The sequence below is a fragment of the Parambassis ranga genome, chromosome 3, assembly GCF_900634625.1.
Source record: "Parambassis ranga chromosome 3, fParRan2.1, whole genome shotgun sequence".
NCBI lineage: Eukaryota > Metazoa > Chordata > Actinopteri > Ambassidae > Parambassis > Parambassis ranga.
The window spans coordinates 1797663-1823599 of NC_041024.1; the positions used below are offsets into that span (position 1 = coordinate 1797663).

The 25937-nt window shown below is 43.5% G+C and overlaps 1 protein-coding gene and 1 long non-coding RNA gene across 4 annotated transcripts in view; one reads left to right on the forward strand and one right to left on the reverse strand.

Annotated features, from left to right (window-relative positions):
• The first annotated feature begins 4656 nt into the window (after window positions 1-4656).
• Window positions 4657-25798, forward strand: LOC114433117 (uncharacterized). Of its 2 annotated transcripts, XR_003670339.1 has the most exons (6): window positions 4657-4704; window positions 4786-4954; window positions 22983-23096; window positions 24098-24336; window positions 24505-24803; window positions 25664-25798. It is a non-coding gene; the product is annotated as an uncharacterized LOC114433117 (long non-coding RNA). The 2 variants fall into 2 exon arrangements; XR_003670338.1 differs by lacking the exon at window positions 25664-25798 and having other exon boundaries at window positions 24505-25594.
• Window positions 23094-25937, reverse strand: part of LOC114433116 (nuclear receptor ROR-alpha A-like) — a 60731-nt gene continuing 57887 nt past the window's right edge. For both annotated transcript variants that reach the window (XM_028401460.1, XM_028401461.1), the window contains 5 exons: window positions 25685-25817; window positions 24501-24608; window positions 24285-24395; window positions 24059-24171; window positions 23094-23791 (listed from right to left, as the gene is read on the reverse strand). In XM_028401460.1, the coding sequence (XP_028257261.1) occupies window positions 23627-23791; window positions 24059-24171; window positions 24285-24395; window positions 24501-24608; window positions 25685-25817 (630 nt within the window). In that variant the 3' untranslated portion in view covers window positions 23094-23626. The remainder of the gene's footprint in view (window positions 23792-24058; window positions 24172-24284; window positions 24396-24500; window positions 24609-25684; window positions 25818-25937) is intronic.

Below are 25937 nucleotides of genomic sequence, written 5' to 3' on the forward strand. Positions count from 1 at the left end.
ATGGCTGTCAGAGCTTCAGAGGATTGAATAAAAAACGTGTTACAAATGCAGCACATGTTTAAAACTGTCAGACATTCACAGCGTCTGCTGATTGAAGTCGGTCTTATCAGCTGAGGCACAAATCCTCAGAAATGAGTCCTAATCTGAGCGATCTGTGACAGGATTAAACTCAGAGGACCACACTGGCTGTCTTTTAATTATAGAAACCAATTTGACTCCGACACTATCTCTGCTTTATTTATTCCGTGTCATACCTGCCCATTTAAAATTCTGCCTTTCTTATTAACTTCTTCAACAATCTGCAGATCTCCAGTCAACATCCTTCCTGCAGGTTTATTTCTTCCTCGTCTCCTGAGAGGGTGATGAAGACGAGGTGAAGACGACTGTACCTCCTGTGCTCCTCTGAAGCGCCGTCATGTCACTTCCTGTCAGTCTGTTTTTGGTCTTTTTGGCCTCCAGAGAGGGAAAACCGTGAAAAGCCTTGCGGCTGCTGTGAAACCTGACGACCTGTGTTACGCTGCTGTCAGCTTCTTTTAGCCGAGACAGGGATCTGTCCCGAGCATGAAACAAGAAGTCTGAAGAGTTTTCTCTGTCAAACGGGGGAAAATAAAACCCCGACAACCAGCTCTGACCCTCACATGTCACTGGAAACCTGTCCTCTGTAACACTGCTGCCAACTAATCTGTGTATGTGGGTGGTTTGGAGCTCTTCTTCCACCCTATTTCCTGATATTTTTTAAGTTGTACAGGTGTAAAGCTTAATGTTACAGAGGCTGGTGATTGTTTGCATTATTTGATTGATTGTCCATGATTAATCAATCAATGTATTCTGACATTTGATGGACAAACCATTGGAAGATGTCCTGAATATGTTCCTGTTTCAGACTAACACATCAAACTTCTATTCATTGATCATTGTTGCAGCTTTAGAGCAGATAGTGAGGACTTAGATGATCATGATTGTGTGTCTGTCTGCACAAACAAAAAGGATCTTCACAGTTTGATGTGGAGGAACTTCGTGATGCATGTCTCGACCTCATCAACATTCCATGAACTTAAGTAGCATGGACAGAGTACTGGTACGAAAACTGTTCTAGTCTAAGCTGCCGATTGTGAGCTTCCTGCTTCTGTGACTGTCTGCCTGAGCTCCACACAGGCTTCACCTCCTGTGCTGTATTTGGATGAAGCAGGAGTTTAGGTGGACAGTCAGAGAACACACACCCCAGAAGCAAAGCCACAGACACCATCCACCCCTCCATCGATGAACTTCTGTACACTAGCCCCACGGCCACATTAAATAAACGGACTTATCCTTTACATAGAGCATGTTAGGTGAAGAAGAGGTGTGTGTTTCTAGCTTCCACAGCGACACACACAGACCCTCCCCCTCTGTTTTCACACCCCCTCTGTGGTGAAATGTCACAGTTGTTTCACCCTCTGACTCATCGGCGCTGTGACAGGCTGACATTTGGCACCTCGCCGCCGTCTGCAGCGTCTTATCTCTTAATACAGCAGGTCGGCCCACGGTCCCTTATTCAGCCCACACCATCAGGATGCAGAACGTGGACACGGACCTCTGACGAGCTTCATCAGGGGAGGAACGACTGGAGCACGGGCGGTGAAGAACAAGGCGTCACATGTAAACCTTCAGGCATGTTGAACTGGAGTTCACTTTTATCATTACTGAACATGTTTACAGTGATGGTGAGCGCGGGGATGTTGGGTCAGCTGGGCCCCCTTCTGACAGACTGTGGAAAATCTGGTTTAAACCAGGTGCTGTGAGAACCAGCAGTTCTGCCTCAGCCTCTAGAGGTCCTCTCTGAGACAAAGAAAGCTGAGACTTGACTTTCCACTTGCCTAGAAATACTTTATTCATCCCAAGCTGGGAAATAATTTATTACATCTTTAATTCTAGGTAATTAAAATGATTGTGTTATATATAAAAGATTTATTTCTGCTGTAAAATTAAATATTGACACGAGCGTCTGTGGAGATTAACTCACTAATGGAGCCAGCCTCTAGTGGACACTGAAGGTACTGCGCTGGCCTCATGTGTCAGTCTTGGAGGCTGCCATGTGGGTGGCGCCCTCTCAGTGATTTAAATCATTCTTTATTTTACTTTAAACAACAGACATGTAATAGCTTAATTATTGATCATGCTGTAAGCTTTCCTCATTACAGGAAATGACATCATCACAAGGCGGCTCAGACTGGCACCAACTCTTCCTCCTCTGGTGATTTCACTCTTTCCTCCCATATAAAATGCTGTTTAATGCTCTTTTAATGGATCCAGATGTTTGCTCTTACACATTTCTGGACTTGTTTCCATTTTTAATGAATCCTACAAATGGCTGCATCCATCAGAGTAAACAGCGTGTTTCAAGGTTTGTGCTGTCAGTCGACTTTTCTCACGTGGTGATCAATCATGGTGAAACACAGAAATGTCATTACATCCAATTCTTCACGTGTTTAACATGATGAGAGCTGACAGGTGAAAAATGGCCCCGTCCATGTTTTCCAGCTGTTTTTCACTGTAGGAGCCGTCCAGCTGCTGATCTTCTCTTTAAGAGGAGAAGGAGGAGGAACCAGATGATTAATTAGTCTTTGCTGCCTAATTACCCACAGTGCACTGCAGGCTCGTCGGTGCGTGACTTGTCTCGTCTGGTGCTTTTACAGTGTTGAGATTGAAATGCAGGAAACACAGCAGCATTATGCCTCATTAAAGACCCAGAGGACCTCACTGACGAGCTCATTTTACTCATTATCTGACTGTTTTTAAACTGCACACAGAGAGACTGGAGGTGGACACTAACGCAGCTTTCACGTTTTTCAGAATCAAGATGGACGCCTCCAGGAAAACCTGATGCACTTTTGGAATACAACTTAGGTTAGCCATGACCAGTGCTACCAACAAATAATAACACATAAAAGCACTGTAACATCACAGAGGTGGGGGAAAACATTATTGTACTGCAGCTTGTAGTTATGGTGATGCCCAGAGCAGCCATTTTTGAGTTTTAGTTTGTAGTTAGTGAGGTTCATCAGACGCAGGTCCTTGAGCGTCCAGCTGAGGGCTGCTTGCAGACGTGGGTCACTTCCCATAGACCTCCACAGTAAAATATCCAACAGCCAAAAAAAAAGTGAGTAGAAGGTGAGGAGTTACTAACACAACCTTTCCTTCTTGCCTACATCACTGAAGGTTCAGCCATTTTTATATAGTGGGGAGTACAGGTTTATATGGGGTTGAGGTCTCGGTGGGTGGATTAGTCAGAAATGTACATGACTGACGTCATAGATTGATGGTCCCAGGTGAGACCACCATCACCTGCATCCCTACCACAGAAGCCTCAGGGATGGTACGTAGGTCTGCTCAGGGCAGACAGATGGATATCTGTAAGAAAAGAGTTCTTTTCTCCACATCTTCCAAAGCTTCAGCAGTGTTGGTGGACTCAGGCATCAACCTTCTGCCATACATGCCAGTGTTATCGTCCTCCTGCAGGGGACTCAGCCCCTCAGACTCCTGGAAGAACAACAAGCAACATTATACCCAGTGTCCATGACCTCCACCTCCATCTGTGGACGTTAGCCTCTCATCTTTTCTTCTCAAGTGTTTCTGTTTTTATTTCCTCAGTGAAAAATGTAGAAATTTGTACTAAGAGTAGAAACACTTCCTGCTGTGGAATCCCCAAAACAAACTATGACAGCCTCGCTTTTAGCCCGATTCAATTAACTGTACAGGAAATCCAATTACTGTTTTGTCAGCTCTAATCCGAGCCTGGTCATTGGCGTTCCTGATAGCGTTGTTTGCCAGGGAATTATTGTGAAGCTGCAGCAGCTCCAATCAAAGCTCTGAGTCCCGTTAAGCCCTTGTTGATGCTGCACATTAACAAGGCCACAGGCGCTAATTCATTTAGGCAAACAGCACCTTTGGAGAGTGCCTGATGTACTGTTGCACGTGGGAAGATGTCGAACTGGCAAACATTTATCTGGTCTGCTCTCGCTGACGTGTTTCTTCTTCTTCTGTGCTGTCTCACCGCTTTCTTTTCGCCTCCTCAGGCGTCTCTCGCTGTCACTCGCTTCACAGATGAAGGCCTAATTAGTGTTTTCTCAGGCTTAAATCTACTAATAGATAGGAGAGCTGCAACACTCAGGAAGCAACTGTTGTGAGACAAAAAAAAGCCCTCCAGGCTGCAGCCACAGCGAGGAGGAGACGGAGCGGCGTGCAAACACACTCGGACAAATGAACACAACAGTGGCGTAACTGGAAGGTTGGTGGTTCGATCCCAACTCCTCCCTAGTCACTGTTGTGTGTTCTTGGGCAAGACACTTCACCCTAGCCTGTGGCGCGCCTTGCTCGTCATTGTATGACACTGCTTGGCAGCAGCCGTAAAGAATTTCCCTCTGGGATTAATACAGTATCTAAAATAAAAAAAATAGGTCTGATAAGAAATCATCAATTCATCATGAAGTATGTGAGTTCTTGTCTAAAAATAACATAAACATATTTTTTAAAACACTTCAGAAGTTTAATTTTTTTCTGTATTTTTACCTCAAGAGAACCGAGTTCTATTGTCGAACATAGTGTATGCATGGTCACCTCCACACCTATTGGTGGCGCTAATGCGCTATTTCGTTTGTTTCCCAACAGCAAATACACCAAAGAAGAAGAAGAAGACGCTCTGGCTGCAGCAGGTGTCCCCGTTCGGTGAGTCTGTGTGTTTCCACGTCGTCAGTTTATCAATATGAAAACTCGGCCGAGTGAAACTTTAGTAGTTGTTGTTTGCAGGAACATTTTCCCGTGGAGCCAACTGTCGCCGGAGTTACTGTGGAACAGGAGAAAACCTAAAAACACGCGGATTCTGAAGACACAAGGAGCCATGTTTGTTTTTTTCACGAGTGGATTTCTGGACTTTTATTCACGACGGACATCAAAGATAGAAACGTCTTTAAAGAGGGTGAGTGATGCTGAATCTGAAAGTGTTTGAATCGTGGTTGTGTGTTCAGATTTGATTGTTGTTGTTTGCTAGTTCAGCGCGGCTGAAACACAAAACCATTGCTTTCAGCGCATGCGTGCTTACGTGCAGATACACGTGACCGAAAACAAGGATATAATTTGATTTATTAGGCGCATATATATTATTGTTACTAATAATTGATCAAGAATTTGTAAACATTTTTTAAAATATGGTTCAAAAAGAAATAGCTTACATGTCACTGACTGACTTTAGACCTCAGGCGACAAATAAGAAATATGGATTTGAAATGGATTTAAGGGCTTCTTTAATGATATAGTATTATTTTATTGGGAAGAAAATATAGATAGAAACTTTATTGATCCCTGAGGGGAGATGCAGGTATTCAGTAGCAACACAGGAACAGATACAGCTTCATGCATAAGGCTAGAAACAGAGGGTGCTAACATACATGAGTGCAAATGTAAACGTATCTCCCATGCTGTGTGACTCGCTGTCTCTAAACCTAATCTGGACTAATAGCAGCCTAAATACAACAGATAAACCTCTGTTTAGATTTTTCAAACATCTCACCAATCCTCATTTAAAACACATATAAGTAGTTACAGCACCCTGTATACTGATGTTTGTGGACTGATGTTTGTGGACTGTTGTTTGTGGACTGATGTTTGTGGACTGTTGTTTGTGGACTGATGTTTGTGGACTGTAACACATCACAGAAATCTAAACAGCTGTGGGGTCAGGCAGGGGCCCCTCTCTCTCTCCTGCTGGGAGTTGAGGGACACAATTCTGTGAAATGAGAGGCTTCCGCTTGCTGAAAATTGTCCAAAACACTAACAGGCTGTGATGCTCCCGGGCCGAGTGGAAATAACGAGAACATCTGGTTCTGTTATTTCCTCCAATTTACAAGTGAATGAGTCGTGGCGGAGCGCTCGGCTGTCGCTGCACCCACCTGACTCCCAGGAAGTCACTGAGAGCCCAACTGCTCCCCGGAGAGCCGCCCGTCACCGCAGCAGGGGGAAATTGATGTTAGCCGTGAATCAGGAGAGGCCTGTTTGTTTGTGTGAAACCTTTGTGTCGCTTCAGATGTGCTGTTGTTGTTGTGGGAATAGTGGAAACACTATTTTTGGAAACTGGTGTCTCATCACCTCGTTACAGCTCCACTGATGTCGCTTCGCTTCCTGGAATAACTTGATCAACGTAAGTGGAGTGTTTTCTGGTTTTATAATAAAGGGATTATTTACTCATTTTTGGAGTCGGCCCCCTAGTGGCTGTGGAGTGCAGTTTTATTACTTCCACATCTCCACCCAGCTTAACATGTATAGTCTGTGAGAGGAAATTATTTCCCAGGCCAGCAGGTGGCAGAGAACTGTTTTTGTCATTCAAAAACTGGACGTACAAATTTGTAATGTAATGATAACCAGGCCACAGAAAGACACCCGAGTGCTGTACACAGTAGACTAATGTGGACTGCTCTTATTGGCCATTTAACCCTCATGCACTGTTCGGGACATTTTTGTCCTCTGAGAGAAATTTTTCTGTTTATTTTGGCCATAACTTTGTCAATATGTGAACAAATTGAATCATTTTTGCTCAACAAGCTTAATTTTACATAATTTTTGTTAATATGATTTTAAAATTTTTCATAGGTCAACAGTACACTGTGGGCAAATTTTACCCCTTTATGTGTTGTTCGGGACAAAAACGTCCCCTAACTTTAACGGTTTTAAAAATATATCAGATAAATATTTTTTTGAATTTTTTTTGCATAGACCTTTTAATTAACTTCAGTTCTAATCAACAGTAGTGAAAAAATCATTTTCCCCCAGGATTTTAACCCTTTAATCACCAATTTTATAAGGGGTGGTGCTAATAAATGGAAAAAACACACAAAATGGCTCATTTTTAATAGAAAAGGTGAATGTGGACTGGATTTTTTTAACCTTTATTACAGTCTTGGTCATGTCAAACATCAGTAAAAAAATTGACTTTATTGCATTATTAGTTTTTGCACAGCACTGGATTTTCATTTTTTCTCCCATTTTGTCCCATAGACTTCCATTATAACCACTTTTTTTGACTGCACAGCCATGGCACTACATAATCATGCATTCTTGATTGTTGGTGGTTTACCCTGTTGGTAGGAGGTAACATTTGTGATTTTTACAGTTAACAACTTAATGACCATATTAAAATCCTGGGGGAAAATGATTTTTTCACTACTGTTGATTAGAACTGAAGTTAGGGGACGTTTTTGTCCCGAACAACACATAAGGGTAGTGTTTGCGAACAGTCCATGAGGGTTAAACAGTAAAATTATCCATAGAAGGATGTTCATACCCAGTCATCAGTTCAGCTGTGTTGCAGTTATTATCAGTGCGTTTTACCAGATGGAGGAAATAAAGAAAAACAGCCAAACACATCTGCCACCAGCATCATTAATCAACCATTGACTGCCCTTTTTTAAGAAAGATTGACTTCAGCCACAGAAAAAAACAATGTTTGTCGACCACAAATGCAGAACATCGTTCAGTGAAGCCAAACAGACGACACCCCATCATCTGATCAGACAATAGTTTTCAGCATCAGTATTTATTTGCTCCCAAACCTCCAACCCAACTGTTTCAGGAGTCCATAAATAAAACTGCTGAGCTGCAGAAGAGCATTTGAAACCTTAAAAAAATAAATAAACAAAACAATATTTGTATCATTTATGGCATGAATCAATAGTCCTTCCCAGTCCCTCCTTTCTTGAGTGTTATTTCCAGTTAGCCTCTCACTCAGGAAGCAGATTAGGCTGCCCCGAGGCATCAGTGTAATGGGAAGTGTGGTGGGCTGGGCTGCAGGTCGATGGACATTGATCCGCCTCATTATTCCGCTCCATTGAGCGCTCACCTCGGCTATTAACGGCTAAGTAAAAACCAAATGCTCTCTGTCTCTAACTGGGGCTAATATTGGGATGCTCAGCTCTACCTCTGGTCTCCCTTTGTTGGTTAAATGCTGTAGAACCTTATCGACTCTTTGTTTAGGCTGCTGTTCCAGTGCTGTGGACATAATTAGTGGCTGCCTCACCTTTGGCAAGGTTTTCCGGGCTGAAGATAGTCGATGGTGCCCGGCAGCATGGCGCTCTCATTGCGTGAGCAGAGATCTAATTCAAACTCTCAACTTTCCACTTTGAGCTGCCTCAGGAGGAAGGAAGGAGGCTGTTAGTGCTGCGCTTTCCCGGCACGAACCCGCCACACAAACACACCTGTGTTTTACTGCCTGCATCACCATTACGCTTTTAGGTCAAACCCCTGCAGCAGGTTGGTCACACCCACGCAGCAACCTCCAGGGCTCAGACCTGGAGCCAGTGCTGAAGTTTTAACGCCGCAGCCGCTAGGGTCTGGCTCAGAAATGAGTCCATCCCCATAGACCTCCATGTTAAAATTGCTGACTTTGCATATACAAGCTGCCTCATTTTGATAATATTATGACTTATAATTACACATAATTGTGGGCGTTACCGCTATGAGTGACAGGCACAAGCTTCCTGCTCCTGTGATCACCCTCAGCTCCACTCGTGCTTCCACCTCTTTGTCCATACTTGGTGTTTTGGTGGACTGTGATGCTGCCAACATGGTGGAGGTCGGATGATCTTTTATTTAAATTTATGTATAACGAGGTAATAATATGTAAATCAACCTTTGACAGCCTCGCCTCGGAGAACACTGCCTGGAATGTGGTCTTATAGACTGACTCATCGCAGCATCAGTGTTTCTGGGAGGAGTGGAGGGCTGTGACCTCTAACCCAAGCCTCTTTAATAATGATAAAGCTAAAAGATGCTCAACGTGACGTTCTCTAGAGAGAAATGAAAGGTGCCACCTCACCTTAGTTTCCACACAGTTTGATTGTATGTGCTTTCCTTTATGCTGTTAGGAAGTGTGTGGTGTTTACAGCGAGATAACATTGACAGCTATAATATCTAACCTCATTTTTTACTATTCCAGCTGTGCTGTGTGTGCAGCAGATAAGAACTTCCATTTGAGATAAGTCTGAGCAGCACAAAGCCACTTTAAACTCTGGATAAACACATTAGAAGGTGGTAAAAGTGTTGATAAGCTTGGTGGATTTCTGTGTGATCAGGGAGGGAACACAGCAGATAGCAGACATGAAAGAAAAGTGACTGCAGCTCAGATTCCTAAACATCAGTGTCAGATGGTAAAAAAGAAGATCTGAGCGTAATGTGACTTTTCTGAGTTTGCAGGAACTGATTTCTAAATGCAAACAATCCAGTAACTCATCCGAGAACTGGGTCCTTGCCTTCCAGCCCATTGACACTCCATGCTTCTGCCTGTGGGCGGTCTGACGAGGGTCGCCTCTGCACACACGGACAGCTGCTGAGTGGAGCAGTGATGTGTCAGGGAGAGCAAAGCCTTTAAAGACCTGAGCTGGTCTCTGTTTGCTATGAAGTTTTTAGATCCATGTTATTATGTTTACATCGCACAAGTATTGTGTGCATGCACCAGGTCTTCTTTTCTGTTTTTGGTGTGTGTCTGTGGTAACATTACAGCGCCACTTAAACACCTGGCATTTGTACTACAGCATGTTCAGTAGGTTTGTGTGGATGCGCGTGGACGCACACTAGGGCTGTAATCAACCAAGGAAAGTCTTGGTCGACTAAAACCCTCAAATTTCGACTAAAAATCGACTAATCGTGACGTGTGTGTGTCGCTCCTCTGTGCTTCCTGACTAAGGTGGGAAGTTGAAGCAGGAAGGTTTAACACATTATAAGTAACATAAAGACTACAAAGAGTAGTTATTTATTTGCTTATTATTACATCGTTTTGACCTGATTATTTTGCGCCGCCGCCTTTTGAGTCTGTCGGCTCTGACCCAGAGCCCGAACCCCCCTAAGAGCACTGTGGCAAGGAAACACTCCCTTTAAGAGGAAGAAACCTTGAGCAGGACCCGTCTCTTAAGGAGGAACCAGTCCTGCTGCTAGTCGGCCGGGTGGAGGAGGAGAAGAAGAGGGAGACAGGACAGAGAGGATGAAGGAGAGAGAGAGAGGAGCAAACATGACAGCAAGATGAAACAGTGATTATATTATAATTAGGGTTGGGCGATATTGGCAAAAAAATGAATCACGATTAATTGTGGCATTTAGCCGATAACGATTAATTTGACGATTAATTGATGACAGTTGCACTGACATGTTTTTGACTCTAAATTGGCACAGTGTTCTAGCATGATACCGACAAATCATCAGTCAAGTTAACTACTTCATTCTAACAGGCTAAGCTGGTGATCAGGCACCAACCAGCCATGGAAATATGTATTGATAATATTGAGGCACAAACTGCTTCAAAATAATAATGAAGCAAACATTTAAAGTAACTTTGTCCTTCAAATGTTTTTATCTTAAGGTCACAAAGCATGTCGACATTAAAATTAAACAGACAAAGTTCAGAAAAGTCACATCAGTGATTATTAAAGTTAAAAATGCGTCTGTGCAAATGAACCTGTGACTGGAATATGTCCCACACTAGAGCATGTTTTCACTCAGCCTGTAGAACAGCAGCAGAAAAAACAAACAAATAAACAAACCGGACAGTTCCACATTTAAATGTGTGTCTGTGCAAATCAACCTGCGTTACAATCTTCCAGGTCGTAAGCAGCACGATGACTAAACGTATCGCGGATTCTCGGCTGAGTGGAATTCTTTCAATATCTGCTGGAGGAGACTTCTCTGTTGTAATGTTTCCTGTCTTGCTGTGGAGTAAATAAAGATCAGAGTTTATTCATTTGATACGAGCAAAAATTCAGTTACTATGGCAACAACCAACGCTCCACGCTTCCCCTAGCGCATGTCGCTGCACTATATACAGCTGTAGCCGGCGTTGTGTCCTCGTCGCTCTTTCTTCAGCTTTCTTCGTGCTCCGGCTTATGGTGACAGACGTTGAACTTTTGTTAGGAACGTGCTGCTCCGCATCATCTAACTGAACACCGCTGCCTTCCACCATTATTGTTATTGTGGGCTCACATGTGCGCGGGTGATGGTGAGAGTACGTCGCACACAAAAATGCGTCATCATGACGAGGCACTAATCGCCGTAATCGATAAGTGGCAAATATTAATCGATGACAGTTTTTCTGACGATTAATTGCACACGATACGATTTTGCACCAGCCTAATCTAAACCCAGCTGAAATACTGCGGTGGGACCTTCAGATATGACAGACATGAGTGAATGCTAAAAAACCTGAATGTACTGAAGTAAAGCTGTGAAGAGAAATGGACCAAACGTCCTCCACCGTGATGTGAGACACTGAGAAAATCCTGCAGGAAACCATTACTTCAAGTTATTGCTGCCAAAGGTGGATCTACAAGCTACTGGATCATGGGGGGTGGTTAGTCTGGGCCCTGTGTTTTTCCTTTTTGCTTTCCTTTTGGCTAAATGAATAATGTCAGAGACAAACATTAATTAAAAATATTATGTGTGCAGTTCTGTGATGATATAAAGCTGCTTTTTAAGGTTAAGGAAGGACAGAACAGTCTCAGTAGGAATTACTGGCAGCCTGGAATAATTCATGAAGCCCTCATGTTTAATATATTGTTGCTATATTCAGGATTTTCCCTGCACATACACAAATCCCACATGTACTCCCTAAAACTGCTGCAGATCCCCGTACAGAAATCAATACTCTGACGATCTGAACCCACCAACCAAAAACCCCTGAGGCAACAACTCTCCCCTGATGTCAGGAGGGTGTGGAAGCTCCCACCTGAAAAACAATCCATGAATCTGGAAAAAAACACACTTCTGTTTGAAGAAAAGAGAAATCCACATGGATGCATGTGGTCCGTGTGCCCGCTGGTCCTCTGAGGGAAAGGAGTGCAGCTACATGGGAGCTGGAATCAATGGAGCGGGAAATTAGCCTTTAATTAATAAGTGTTTGCATTCAGCTCGTCCAGCGCTGAAGTAGGAGACACCTGTGTGCATACTAAACACAACCTGCCAGACGTGTGCACACACACACAGTGGAGGAAACTCCAGGCTGGAGCCCCACAGGTGTCAGGACTCATCAGCCCATTTAACAAGAGGAAACGATGAATGAACATCTGTAGGAGCAGCTTTTACACATCTGTACTGCTCTCAGTTATTAGGTTGATGTTCTGAATCTCTTTAAATATGTGGAATTAATTACACCTAAAAGACCTTTTAATACTTCACTAATACGAATGAATTAATTGATCAGCAGACAGTAAGGTCAACTGACTGTGGAGTGAGTGCTAAAACTGAGAAATGTGTTAGCATGTTAGCACTTTCTGCAGGTAAACTACACTATGACTTGGAAGATGGCAGCATACCATAACATGGCTGTCATTAAAAAGTAGAGGAAGTCAAAGTTACATACCAGAAACGAAACGACTCAGTTGACCAGTCAGCCAGTCGATGACTTCCTGTTCTTGTGAGAGTGCCTTGATGGAATTGTTTCAGATTCGAACAGCTGATAAGCCTTTAGCAGACTAGCAGACCAGCAACATCCGGGGTTCAGACATGAGGCCAGTTCGGAAGTGTTTAAAAATTGCATTTCACACTGCAGCCGCTAGGGGCTGGTTCCAAAAGTGAGTCAGTTCCCATAGACTCCCATGTTAAAACTTGTCCAACTTCACAGCAGAAATAAACATGTTTACAGCCTGGTTCGAAAAATGACTCTGCTCTTTAAGTGATTAGTTTCCTTCTAATGTCAGCTGTAGGCGGGTAAATGTGTTTTTTTAAACTCACTTGTTTAATTATATCTTGACTTAAAATTCCACGTAATTATGGGCGTGACTTTGAGTGACAGATGCTGTGTCGCAGTTGCTTCCTGCTTCTGCGATTCTGTCGCCTCGTACCAGGAAATGTACTTTCTATTGGAGTGAACAGATCAGCTCTATGGATCAGCTGCATTGAACAGTACCTGGGCTAGGTTTGTTTGGTCCAGCCTTTGAAATCAAATATTGGACCAGTTAGTCCAGTATCAGGTGTAACATGAGTGTACCTAAAAACATCTGAATGGAACATTAGAGGATGAAGAGTTTAAATGCTGGTGGTCAGAGTTTTAGGACTGTGAATCAGTTGATTAGAGAAAGTAGCCATAATGAGCTGTTTGATGGGCTCTCGAGTTCTGACTGAAAAACTGTGAAAAGAGTGAAAGGGTCCGAACAGCAGGCAGTCAGTTCAGATATACAATAAGCAGTCATACACCTGTGAGAGTACACGCTGGCTTGTATAACACTGTTACAGTGGGCAGCAGACGAGCTCTGCATGGTGGGAGCAGGAACACAAGTAATGAAGACTAAACTGTAGGAATTTGTTGAGAGCTGGAAGAAAAAGGAAAACACACAAAAATCAGAGTCTGAAACACAAAAGGAAGGAAAGGCCGGAGAGGGGAGGAGCATCAAGTTCAAAGCAAGAGCACGGTGGGAAGTGACTCAGCCGGCCCTCTTAGATCTTTACCTCCAGACTCAGGTAACATGAAGTTATTTCTGAATGCACAAGGCGCACACATGCACACTCACGCACAGAGGAGGCAGACCTGGGAAATGAGAGCAAATAGCAGAAATGTGGGGTTCACGTAATAGGAGACACGGAGCGGTCCTGCTGGCACAGATTCAGCTTATAGTTCCCTGTAGGAGGATGTGATTTAGACCGAAACACAGACAGGGAGGCAGAAATACAGACGGATGTCAGCAGCGGAGGAGGAGAGGCGGTGATGGAGGGGGTGGTGGTTAATGGCAGAGTGAAGGAAATGGAAGAAGATGAGGTTTAAGGTAGCAGGTTAGAGGCCGAGATGAATAAGTGAAAGTCACTCGCTGGGCTGCGGAGAAGAGCTATGAATGGGAAAAAATGTTTTTTTGGATACAAGTACTGATTCATGTGGTTTACATGTTTGTTATCACAAGTTACATGCACTTGCTCTAGTGGTGTGTTGGATGTGTTGCAGCGTTACTGTGGCTAGACACGCTAATATTCACAAGCTAATCTGTCATGGCGAGCTAGTAAGGATTAGCTAAAATGAGGAAGTTGTGACTCCAAAAGAAAAGGAGTATTTTTCAAGCCGTCCTCTAAAAACTGACAACAGTAAACTGAGCTGATAGAGTGTGTTTTTGTTGTGGAAATTGTGACAGCAGGGCCAATGGGTGTCTAAAGTCCTTTTGATCTAGGCTAGCAGTGTTTGTGCTAAGCTAGCTTAAGTTAGTCCCGGACCAGTCTTTGTGTGAACCACAGCAGGGAGCTAGAAGTGTATGGGATTGTCTCACTTAATGAGCCACCCTCAAGTGGCCCTTTGAGGAACTGCAGTGTGTGGAACATTATTTCTCAGCCCCCAGAGGTGCTGCCAGAATCTGAGTACTAACAAGTATATGGAAATGTACCATCAGCTGCACCTTTGCTGGTTTGAGTTCATCTAAAGTGCTTCATACAGAGTGACATGAGAGGAAGTGTAAAACATGCCTGGTGTGAATGATGTGGCTGGAGTCGTGTAAGGACCTGAGTAACAGTAGCAGTGAAGAGAAGTTAATGGCTTTGGCCTGGAGGGTTTTTGAGACGCGTCACTGTACAGAGAGCATGATGTGATTCCATCAGGCGATTGGTGCTGCCCTGAGTGGTCTGATGAAGTGATAGACCCCTGAAGAGCCCTGGCAGGCAGGAGATGTGGCAGATAATATGATGGGCAGAAGTGGACGCTGCGTGTCAGGGCGTATATGGAGGCAGCGGAGATGAGAAAATGGAGTGTGGAGGGGTTAAAGCTACTAAATGTGATCCGTGTGAGGTGAGTGACAGCCGGAGGGTGTCTGTCCTGCAGTGCTGTGCTTCACTGCCACTCATCCTCCTGACTCTCTCTGGTCCTTATTCCATCTCTGCTTGTGTTTTGGTGGAAAAGTGTTTCAGTAACAAGCTGCAGCAGGAGTTTCCTGACTCCTGGGGGACTTCAACAATTTAATATTTTAGCTACCCTGATGGGATGACTTCAGGGATTTCTCTCCTCAGTTCAACTTTGAGTAACACTGAAATCATTTCAAGGGTTGCTAGAATGATTTGGGCCAATTATTTGGTCCAATTATTTAGAGACATTTTTGGGTTGGAGAAGACACTCCACAAATGTCTCGCCGGGTAGCTGTAGTGTTTGTTTTTTGGTTTGTTTGTCCATCTGTGCAGACTTTGAGGCTTGTTAAGCTTTAGCCTTCAGGGGATTTTTTAAAATTTGGCAGAAATGTTCCTCTGGACTTGAGTATGAAATAGATTTTGATAATCAAATGTCATAAATAAATGTGGCAATACTTCAAGAATCCACGCTCAAATTTATGACAGGATTTAGCATAAAATTCTAATAGTCTGATGCATTTTGGTATCAGTATTATTCAAGGATTTAAGGAACTTTATTGTCATTCCAGCTCAGATTTGCATGTTTATGGTACAAAATTAGGACTTGCTCTTTAAACAGTAAACAGTAAAATATATGAAATATAAAAGTAAAATATAAAACATAAATGTAGACCAGGATTAGCATGTGCAGCATGAGTAAATAAAGATGTGCAAGTAGGGTAGGTAGTCCAAAAGAGGTAGTCCAGGACTGTGAAGTCTGGGTGCCCCCCTCCACAGGTACTAGGCACGGCCAAGTGGGCCCTGAAGCTGAACCATGACCTGCTGAGGGGATTACACCTCCTGGCTGGCCCTGGGTGCAGCTGTGGATCTGCAGTGTGGTTGCTGCTCTGCTGCTGGTGGACTCCAAGAGAACAGAGAAACTTGTTCCTGCACTCTTTTCTTGGAGCACTGGTCGCACGACGCAGCTTGTTCTGGACACATCTTCTAAACAGAGTTTTTTTCTCGGTTGTGTCCGAGAACTGTTGCGTGATTGGTCAGAGCTTCAGAGTGGGCGTGGTGAGTGTGGAGAAGCTAAAAAGCTTCTGTCAGACCTGTTGTTCAGTCTATTATCACGCTACGAGCACGCCCCTACCTCCCTGAACATCATCAGCTCATTATCATCACGCATTCAGGTCAACAGATATTTGGGCAAACAAGCAAAACTGCGAATTTCGGGGGGCATTTGTTGTCAGGGCGGTTTGCCCTTACTGTAAAGGCCTGCGGGGGACCCTGATCTGCTCCATGGTGAAGTCCGTCCTCCCTCAGATACACTGTATCAAACTGAGGCTGGTAGAAAACGGATAATCCCCAGGCTCTAAAATAAACTCGGAGGCTATTTGCAGCCCGGGTCTTTGCTCCAGATTTGTTTGGTTAAATGCGAGCGAAGCGCACAGATTTGGGCGTCCGTCTCTCTGTCCACATTTTGCTTCCAGGCTCTGCTGCCTGCCAAGTTCGATCCATCTCATTAACAAACAGCCGTCCCCAGAGACTGCCGTCCTCCGCGCATCCCCTCAGTCTGTCAGTGGTGTCCTCCTGTGTGTCCTGGTAATTAGAGCCAGAGGGCCCGGATGAAGGGGTAAAAAGGTAAAAGAAGAAGAGGAGGAGGCCTGTGTAAGCTGCTGAGGTAAATCAAAGTCTGATTCAAGAGAGCATTTGGCCGTTTTGGCTGCGATCAGAATCCTGGTTGGAATAATGCTGACAGGATTTATTAGTTCGTCCTCTGCCAGGGCGAGACACAGCTGCTAATGTAAACTGTTGTCTTGTGTACGCTCCAAACACAACCAGGAGGGCTGGCCCACGGAGCAGTTTACCACCCATTCCACGTGTTTTACATCCCACAGTAAGCGTAGCAATGAGCGTCCCAAAGCTGTGTAAAGACAGAGAACAGATTGTGATTGATTCCACGTAAGGCAGACAGCAACACAGGAGCCATTCTTCTTCATCTTACACTCAAACTGTGTCAAATGGCACCAGGCTGAGTCTCAGCTGCATTTTAAACAGCGGTGTTTGCACTGATGCTGCCAATAGACATGTTTATTCTGCTTGAAGGTGTGTAGGCAGTGACTCACTTTCTGTAGAATAGGGTGTTGTTTGTGTTACATACCTTTAGGCCTGGCACGATAACAAATTTTGCTGGGCGATTAATTGGCAAGAGAAATTATTGCGATAAGCGATAATATTGTCGTTTTGAGACCATGTTCAACTAATATAATGATAATGACATATAATGCAAGTACACCCTTTCAAAGATCAATAAACTTTCTAAAGAACATTTAACACTGGAAAGGCCCCAATCATCTAGATAACAACAACAACAACAACAATAATAATAATGTTGATATTAATATCATTATTATGAGTAGTGGTAGGCCTATATCCATATCTTATCTGAGCATAGTCAATGGAGTTAAGTCAAACCAACTAGCATGTCATGAGCAACAGAGAGCCGAACAACACGCACTCTCTACCTGCTGGTGGGAGTGGGCTCACCTGTATGTGCGCCGGTGTTCAGAGCTCTCTGCATTGCTGTAACCAGCGTCCAAGCCCTGCAGCACTGTGACGCACCGTGGCGACGCAGACGCAAGCTGACAGTGGTCTGCTCAGAACATCACGTAAACGTTACACAATGAGTTAAAAAAAAAAAAAAACTATCTGTTGATTTGACACATTTTAAGACAGAAGCCGTGGGCCATATTAAATCCGCGGCGGGAAAACTTACCCAGCCCATTTAAAGTCATCTTGCAAATAATTGATTTATTGCTTATCGCGACAGGCCTACATACCTTTGAGACAGATAGGTTGAAAACAGGATGTCCACCAATTTGAAAACATTGGTGGACCTGTTGGTGTACCTCTAAGAGACTATTGTTCATTCACAAAAGTGTTAGTAGTAGCAGCTGAATATTGGGGGAAAGTTTGAGTTTTTGAATAAAAGACCCCAATAAGGCTAAGTCTTTCAATTTTTACTATAGGGGTGGATGGATGGATGGATGGATGGATGGATGGATGGATGGATGGATGGATGGATGGATGGATGGATGGATGGATGGATGGATGGATGGATGGATGGACCGACCTGCAGGCGGTGGTTTGTTGTTGGCCTCTTACACTCACTGCCTCTCCTGGTCACATCATTAGGTGGAGATCTGTTAGCTGTGTAAGTCTACTGTTGGACGCCTCCACTTCTTCTCGCGAGGACTGACTCAGAAGTCCATTCAGTGGTCCCAAGTGGTTTTACAGCTAGATTGTTAGCTTGTCAAGTTCAGTAGAAAGTGCTGCATTACAATACATACATAGTTTATTTATCTTTTAAACAATCTCACATATTACTTTACAGTAAGAAAACAGAGCCCTTTTTATGATTTTTTATCACATAACCTGGAATCTGAGAGCATGATGTTGCCTTTAAGGGGTTTTTTGATGTCCCCTTGTGATGTTCTTTGCATTGTGAGGCTAAACGAGTGGTAATGAGGACTAAATGAGCACTGCATTAAAAGTGAGCTGATGCTTGTATAACCAGATTAAAACTTCGTTTCATTAGAACCTGTTAACATCTTCTGATGCTCGTTCATTAGCCAGCAGCTAATTTGCCAAAGGATTTCCTGTTACAGATGAGGGATGCCACCCTCAGTTTACCTCCCAGCACACCCACACTCTCCCTCCCCCCCTCCTGCCCGTCACGTCATCAGTTTGTGTGAACTCCTCATTTGACCTCTGGTTCATCACGCCTCAGGTGCTCATCAGTCCACGAGCATCAGAATTCATTTAGTGTTGAACAGCAGCCAAACAATCAGCAGCGTCAGGTCTGCATCATCAGGGCTGAAAAATCAACACAGACAGCAGCAACGCTTTGAGCAGCCTGGATCCAATTTTTTCAATCAGTTTTGAAAGAGAAAAGAAAACCGCAGAAACTTTTTTCTATTTGTTTTCAAAGCTTTTGATAAACAATCACAGCATACAGCAGTTAAATCAGGCTTAGCTGCCAGTATACAAGCTGTTCAATTCACATATAAACAGGATGAAACAAAATGCACGAGGATCAGATGTAAACACATGAAAAAGAACAAAGAATCCTCACAGATACAAAACAACTTGTCAACTGGTGAGTTAAGTTTAAGATGAGATTAAGCAGCGCTGTTTGACTCCTCACACCTGTGCTGTAAATGTCTGTGATGCTGCTCCTGGTATCCAGTCTTATCAGCGTGTAAGGATGATACATCTGTCCAGAAATCCATGAGATCGAGGCTTTAGGTGATGTTTGGACCAATCAGCATCATTTGAGGAAGTGAAATGTCTGAGTGTGTTTTAGAGGCGTCTGTTGGTTTTCTGGTTTGTTTATAGTTTTTGTTTTTAGTGCTGTGTCTTTATTATCTGCTAGCTTTTAAAAACTGTCGGTGGCTTGATGTGTTTCTTCTGCTCTGATTGGTCAGTCAGCTTGTGATCCTGCAGTCTGCCTGCTAGCTCCTGCATGTTGCTAGCTCTTCTTGATTTCATAACAGCTGTGTTGCAACAGGATGCAGAGAAGGAGGACCTCCCCTTGTGGTTGATTGTACCTCTGGATGCTGCCTGGGTCCATGTTTGCATTACAAATTACAAACTAAACAACTCCAGAGTGTCACATCTGGAGAATCTAAATAACCTGATGGAGCAAACATGAAGCAGACAGTGAGGAGATGATGCTGTTTTGAGAAGGTCAGGCAAAGGATGGAACAAAAAACAGGGAGGAGGAGGCATCAGGCAGCAGAAATCAAAGGCTGCATTGGTTTTAAAGTCTGATGGAAGAAAGAAAAAGTGCAGACAGAGAGAAGACGAGGCCGCTGCTTTGATAGAGTCCTCTGAGAAGTGGAACACATCTTGATATTGAGCCTATAGTACAGATACAAACTCTTGTCAGTCACACAGGGATCCTGATTCAACCGTGTGATGGAAGCCTTCAGACTGAAATGGGTTTAATCTGCCTGTTTTCTGCTGAAAACCTGAACTCCAGCATAGAGCTGATCCAGCTGTGCTGTACTGCCACCTACTGGATTAAAGAACAGACAGCAGGCAGGCCCATGCATGTCCATTAGGACTGAGCATTCTGTTCTTTGTGCAGAAAGCTGCAGGTCAGACAGACACTCTGAATGTTGGTCATGTGACTCCATCATGGCTTCCTGGTTGTTGCTGAGGAGGACCGGACTTTTCGTTTTTACTGGATCTTTTTATTGCAAACACTTTGTTTTTGGGCGATTGTTTTTAACTCATGTGAAATCTTTCGAAGCTGCTAACTGGTCCTGATGTTCTGACGGTTGATATTTAAAATATTACTTGTATTATATAAACAGAATCTTTTAAATGTTTGACTTCCCTACATGAAAAGTAGTCCACCTCACCTTTGTTCTCAGTCTCATTTTGCAATCGCTGAATTTGCATAATTGTATTTAATATTAAATAATTTCTCTTTCTAAAGTCGTACGACCGTGGCTGAAGACGTTTTACTGTTGAATCTAAAACTATACATCTAATCTAATATCTTCATTAAAATATATAAAGGGATAAACTTTTGTAAAAAATAATATTTTAATGTTTAAATTTGTGTGAGCGATTTGCAAAATGTTCATAAAATCCCTTTAAACCTGAGCACAGTCAAAGCTTTTTAACCTTTAATGAATCATTTAATTATGACCAAGGATCAATTTGTGGCATCGTCTTTTTATGCAGAAATTCAACGTGCAGTTGATGTTGGTCCTAATATTTACCTGACTGCATGGATTTTATGGATGAGTCTTGAACCCAGGTTCTCTCGCACCCAAAGCTACAATCATACTGTGAGACAACACACCAGAGTCATCCCGCGCTGCAGGTTCAAACTTTTAATCAAATGAATCCCTAAGCCCTAATATATATCTGAGGTAACGTCCAATTCCGAAACGATTTCCAATCACATGATCGGGTCTGGACATCCCTAATACAATCCCTTTTGTAATAATGTCATAGGATCATATTACTACTGTCAAACATGCCACAATTGCAGGTCAAAACGTACACTGAAATAGTTCGTAAACAGTGTTTTAATGCTGCCAGAATTGAAGTGGTTAATCGTAGCTATCCTTTTATCCTCATGGGTCATTCTTACAGTACAAACATGCAAGCTGAAGAACATCTTTTAGTGAAATTACAAAATATCAAAGTTGTCTGCTTCACTGGTTCAAAGTAGCACCGTCTGGATTATTTTAAATGATTCACGTTGTTGTTTTACTGTATTTACTCGTATCATAGTTAAAGCATGAGTATGTTTAATTTAAAGGAAGCCAGAACAGACAGATGCATTTCTCAGTTTTAATCGTTTGACGTTTCAGATACAGCAGCTGTGTTTTGTATCAAAAGAGGTGACGTTTTAAAGACATCGACAGTCCCATGTCTAACACACTGATACAGGTGAAGGCTGGGCAATAACATCCTCGTACTATGACACTTCACAATCATAATAACGTTCACTAAGTTGAAGGAAAATTCTGTTTTTGTGCAGGTTTATTGCTCTGAATGTTCACCTAAATTAGATGTAATTTCATCCTGTCGGCTTGTAAAGACAGAATCTCCCTTTAACGTGTTACCCTGTGAAGAAACACGTGGCATAGTTGTTAAAATCAAAACCCTGCTAACAAAAGTTAAGCTAGCACCACACGCATATTAAAAAGACAAAAACGCTCTCTGTCACTATGCTAACTCTAAAGGAGAGCGGTGCATATTAACCCAGACTTTACACACCAGGATGCAGATAAATCAACAGGTTAAAACCTTCACCTCTCCTCTGGCCTGTACAGAATCATCGTCAAAGTTACGAGGGAGGGAAACGTGTCATCAGCGTATATGGTCACATGACGGGTCAAAACGAATCGATACACTCCAAAGTCAAACCCCCCCCCCCCTTTTTTTTTTTAACAATCTGCATTACATGCCGTATTCTATTTAAAAACTGTACACAATAAACACAAATGTACATTATTGCTTGACATTCAGTTATGGCTAAAATTCTCGTTATGTGCCAGAAATACTGATTGTTACCGAGCTTTAGACAAAGCAGCCTCGCTATTGATTAGTCCAGTTTTATTGGCTGTTTCCAGATGGCGTCGACGTCTGAGAAATGCTGTAACTGCCACGAATGTATGTACAGTAGAATTAAACTAATTAAACTGTAAAGTCTGGGTCTGAGTCCTAAAGTAAAATTTGGACAGCAGGATGTCCTGAAGTAAGACAAACTCCATGTTTAAATGTTAGACCTTTATGTTCCAATCAAACCAACCAGATGGAGACGCTGCTGTAGTCTGAGTGCAACACATTTAAAAGCATAAGATAGCAGATCATACTGTAGATGGCGTTGTCGTCTCCATGGTAACTATGATCCAAATCCCAACTACCTGCTCACTATATGGGGTGTTGTTGTAGAGACGATATAGAAAATGAAACATGTTTAGGACATGCATCTTTTTTTTAGATGACATTAATTGTGTCACTGCAGTCCTATAATGATAGCATGCAGCTAAACTGAGTGTGATGAATGATGCTAAGTGTTGCTAGCATAGTGAGCGTCTGTTATCGTATTTTTCTCATAATTGTTTGTCAAGATTTTTTTTGTTTCCATCAGGAAAAAAAGAATCCTGAAACATTGTGTTAACATTTGTGGAGCTGGCAGTGTGGTTGCTGTCACCCTCTGATGTCCTCTCATGTCAGCTCAGCAACATAAATGTGGACATTGGAACAAATAGATTATAAAATTCCAGATGTCCTGACTTTAGCCACGTTTAGAATTTTTCTGAGTGAGTGGATGATGATGATGGTAGAGTGTGGTACCTTCCAGCAGAGTCTGTCTTTCTGTGGGGCAGCCTTTAAGGTTGGTTGCACTCCAGTGTATGAGCCACCAGGTGGTGCTACAGGCTCACATTCATGAGCTTGATGCTTTTATTGTTGAGGAAGCAGCTGCTGGGAGGATTAGAATGTTTGAGAGTAAAACTTTTTCTGATTGTTTTTAATTAACAGTAATCAGACAGTTGTGCTTTCAAGTTGCTAAAATGTCATTTGTGTGTTTGTCAATTCAGACATATTTTGTGAAACCAAACCATCACTGTCTCTGTTTGTGTCAGGAAGGATGAGTGAAGGACGGAGAGGTTGTCCTACTGATGGACTGAAGTGCTTCAACATTTCAAAGATGGAACTTGTGTTGTTTGGTCCTGCTGCTGCTGTCTGAGCATTTTTAGGTAAGTTGTGTATTTGCAAGCTTGTTTTGTAGCTGATAGTCAAGTAAACCCACCTGAGAGTAGAGCTGAAAACTTAACAACGCCCCTAAAAAACACACAAAAACCAACTTTTCCTTCGTAGATGTGAGTGTTGTATCAGAGCTGCTCTGAGCTTGTTTAGCTGATGACAGACTCTCCCTCAGTTATTGATTGGTTATTGGCTTCACCAATCACTGTAAGTCTCCAGCATCACCCCCTGGTGAAGTGCAGTAAGTGAAGAAGATGCCGTGTCTTCCAGTCTGTCAGAGGTGAATCTGATCCAGGTCCAGAATGCTGAAGGTGGAGACAGAGACCACCGGACTCCTCCCTTCCAAACTCCATGAGAGAAGTAGGAGTAGTAGGAGGAGGAGGAGGATAAGGAGGAGGTGAAGAGGAGTTCAGGGCTGTGTCCTCTCGGTGACTCTCGCAGTGTGAGTCACATCCTCCTCTGTGTCCATGGAAACCAGGTTTGGACCGCCTCAGGGCCCGTCGTCTCTGTGGAACGCTGGCGTTTATTCGCTGGTCTGCAGAGTCAGTTCCAGGTCGGCGCCAAAAAGCTCCTTGTAGAGAGGAGGGAAGTGTGACCGCACGATGTCGGGGTAAATGGCTCTGAACGCAGACAGCTTCTCTGTGTGCCGACTGCACAGCGAGCGCAGTGCAGACACCTTACATCTGAGCTGAGAGGGGGAGATGGTGAGGAGCAAGGAGGAGCATAGAGAGAGAGGGGAGTGATGGAAAGAGGAGGCAGAGACAGGAGAGAAGAGGACAAGAAAGAAGGGGAGGAAAGGAGGTTACTGAAGTGTTTGAACATGTTTCAGACAACAAAATGTACTTCAGTATAAGAAGGGAGTAACTAAGGTTTCACTCTGACTGCAGGTCACAGCGTCTCCACTAGAGGGAAGCACCAGGTACTTTTATTTTAATGTGCGTGTTCAGGTCGTCACCTTGTTCATCACGCCGTCCTCTCTCTGGTTCTTCTGCAGGACGTGTTGCAGAGCCAGCTGAGTCTTCTGCTGCAGCTTCTCCACCTGCAGCTTCTCCTGCAGCCAAGACCGGTCTACACACACACACACACACACACACACACACACACACACACACACACACACACACACGGATTATTCTCTGCAGGCTCGGCAGAGTGAAGGACTGTGTGATGATGAGACGTACCTGCGGAGAGCAGAATGAACGCTGAGAACAGAGCCAGCTCGTCCTCTGACAGGTGCAGTGAGCTCAGGCTTTTAGCAAAGTCGAAAACTGACGTGATGAGGTCATCACAACCTACACACACAAACCAAAACAACAACATTAAAACATGGGTTTGATCTGTACTTTGTTCCTGTTTGTAGATTAACTGAGAGTCTGAGAGTGTCTTTCTTTGCTCACCTAGCGCTTTGAAGACGTCCGGACCGGCGAATTTCCCGTCGAAGTAGACGGCGTTGTTCTGCGAGTCAAACACTCGACACATCCGAACAAAGACGACCTCCAGAGAACCTGAGAGAGGAGATACGGATCGTTACTTCCATGATGTCCTGCAGCTGAGTCACGTGACTCTGACATAACGTCCCTGTAAATATGTTTGTGACGCAGAAAGGACCAGGAGCCTGTTTCATGAAGAACTTTAAACTGAGTGTGTTCAGCCTGATGTGAGGGAAACCTTCAGCCAACCGCTTTAATAAGGGAGGTGAGGTGAGTTAAAGTTAGCTGTGAGTTAGGTCCTATTCATAAATGTTATACTCAAGAGTCTGTTACCACGGTAACTTAGTCTGAACATCACCTGGTTTTCTTCAAGAAACCCTGAGTCTGTCTCTGTCTCCTCCCCTTTACAAACACACTTTCACTTCCTCTTCAATCATTCATTCAGATCTTATCAGGCACATTTAAGGGGTCCTCTCTGAGTGAGTGATGATCAGCTGACTTGTTCTTTGATCAGGATCATGATGGTGAATCAGCTCAGCGGCTGCACCTACATGAAAATGAGTTGAACATTATTCACCTGTTTCTATCTGTGGCCTTTTTAAGAGTAATTAAATAATAAACCTCTGTGCTGTCTGGAACAGAAAAGAAGTTACTGCTCCTGACAGAGGTTCAGTGTGTATTATAGGTGTATGGTTATGGGTGGATTGTATCAATTATTGGAACAATAACAGAAAAAAGTTGCTTTTGCTCTTGTAACTTGTAACTAAGAAGTCGACAGAATACACAGCCTGAAGTCCTGCATGATGTAACTGTAACTCATCACGATCCGGATAAAAGAACAAGTCAGCTGATCATCACTCAGACAAATGAGCCTGATAAGATCTGAATGAATGAGGAAGTGAAGGTGTGTCTGTAAAGGGGAGGAGTCAGAGACAAACTCTGGGATTCTTAAAGAAAATCAGGTGATGTTCACAGACAGTTACCATGGTAACAGACTCTGAACTGCCGCTCTGTTTGTGTCTAACTTTCTGTGTATCTGTGAGCTCCACCTGTTTTTTATCATTTGCAGCATTAAATATAATTCACTGAAGTAACTGTGTGTGAGTATTAATCTGTGACGTGTCACCCAGTGACCCACGCGACGCGCTCACCAGCCTTCAGCAGCACTATCTGGTCGTTCTGGCAGAGGTCCATAAAGCCGTCGATGCGCTTGGCGAACTCCACCACGTACTGGATGGCCTCAGTGATCTTCAGTGCACACAGCTGCCACATGACCTCCCTTGGCTGCAAAGGTAGAAGCAGAACCAGGGTGAGGGCTTTATAACAGGGTCTGCGTTATGTGAACAGCTGGTGTTGGTCTGGACGTCTACAGGAGCAAGTAAAACCTTATAAGAAAGTCAAATT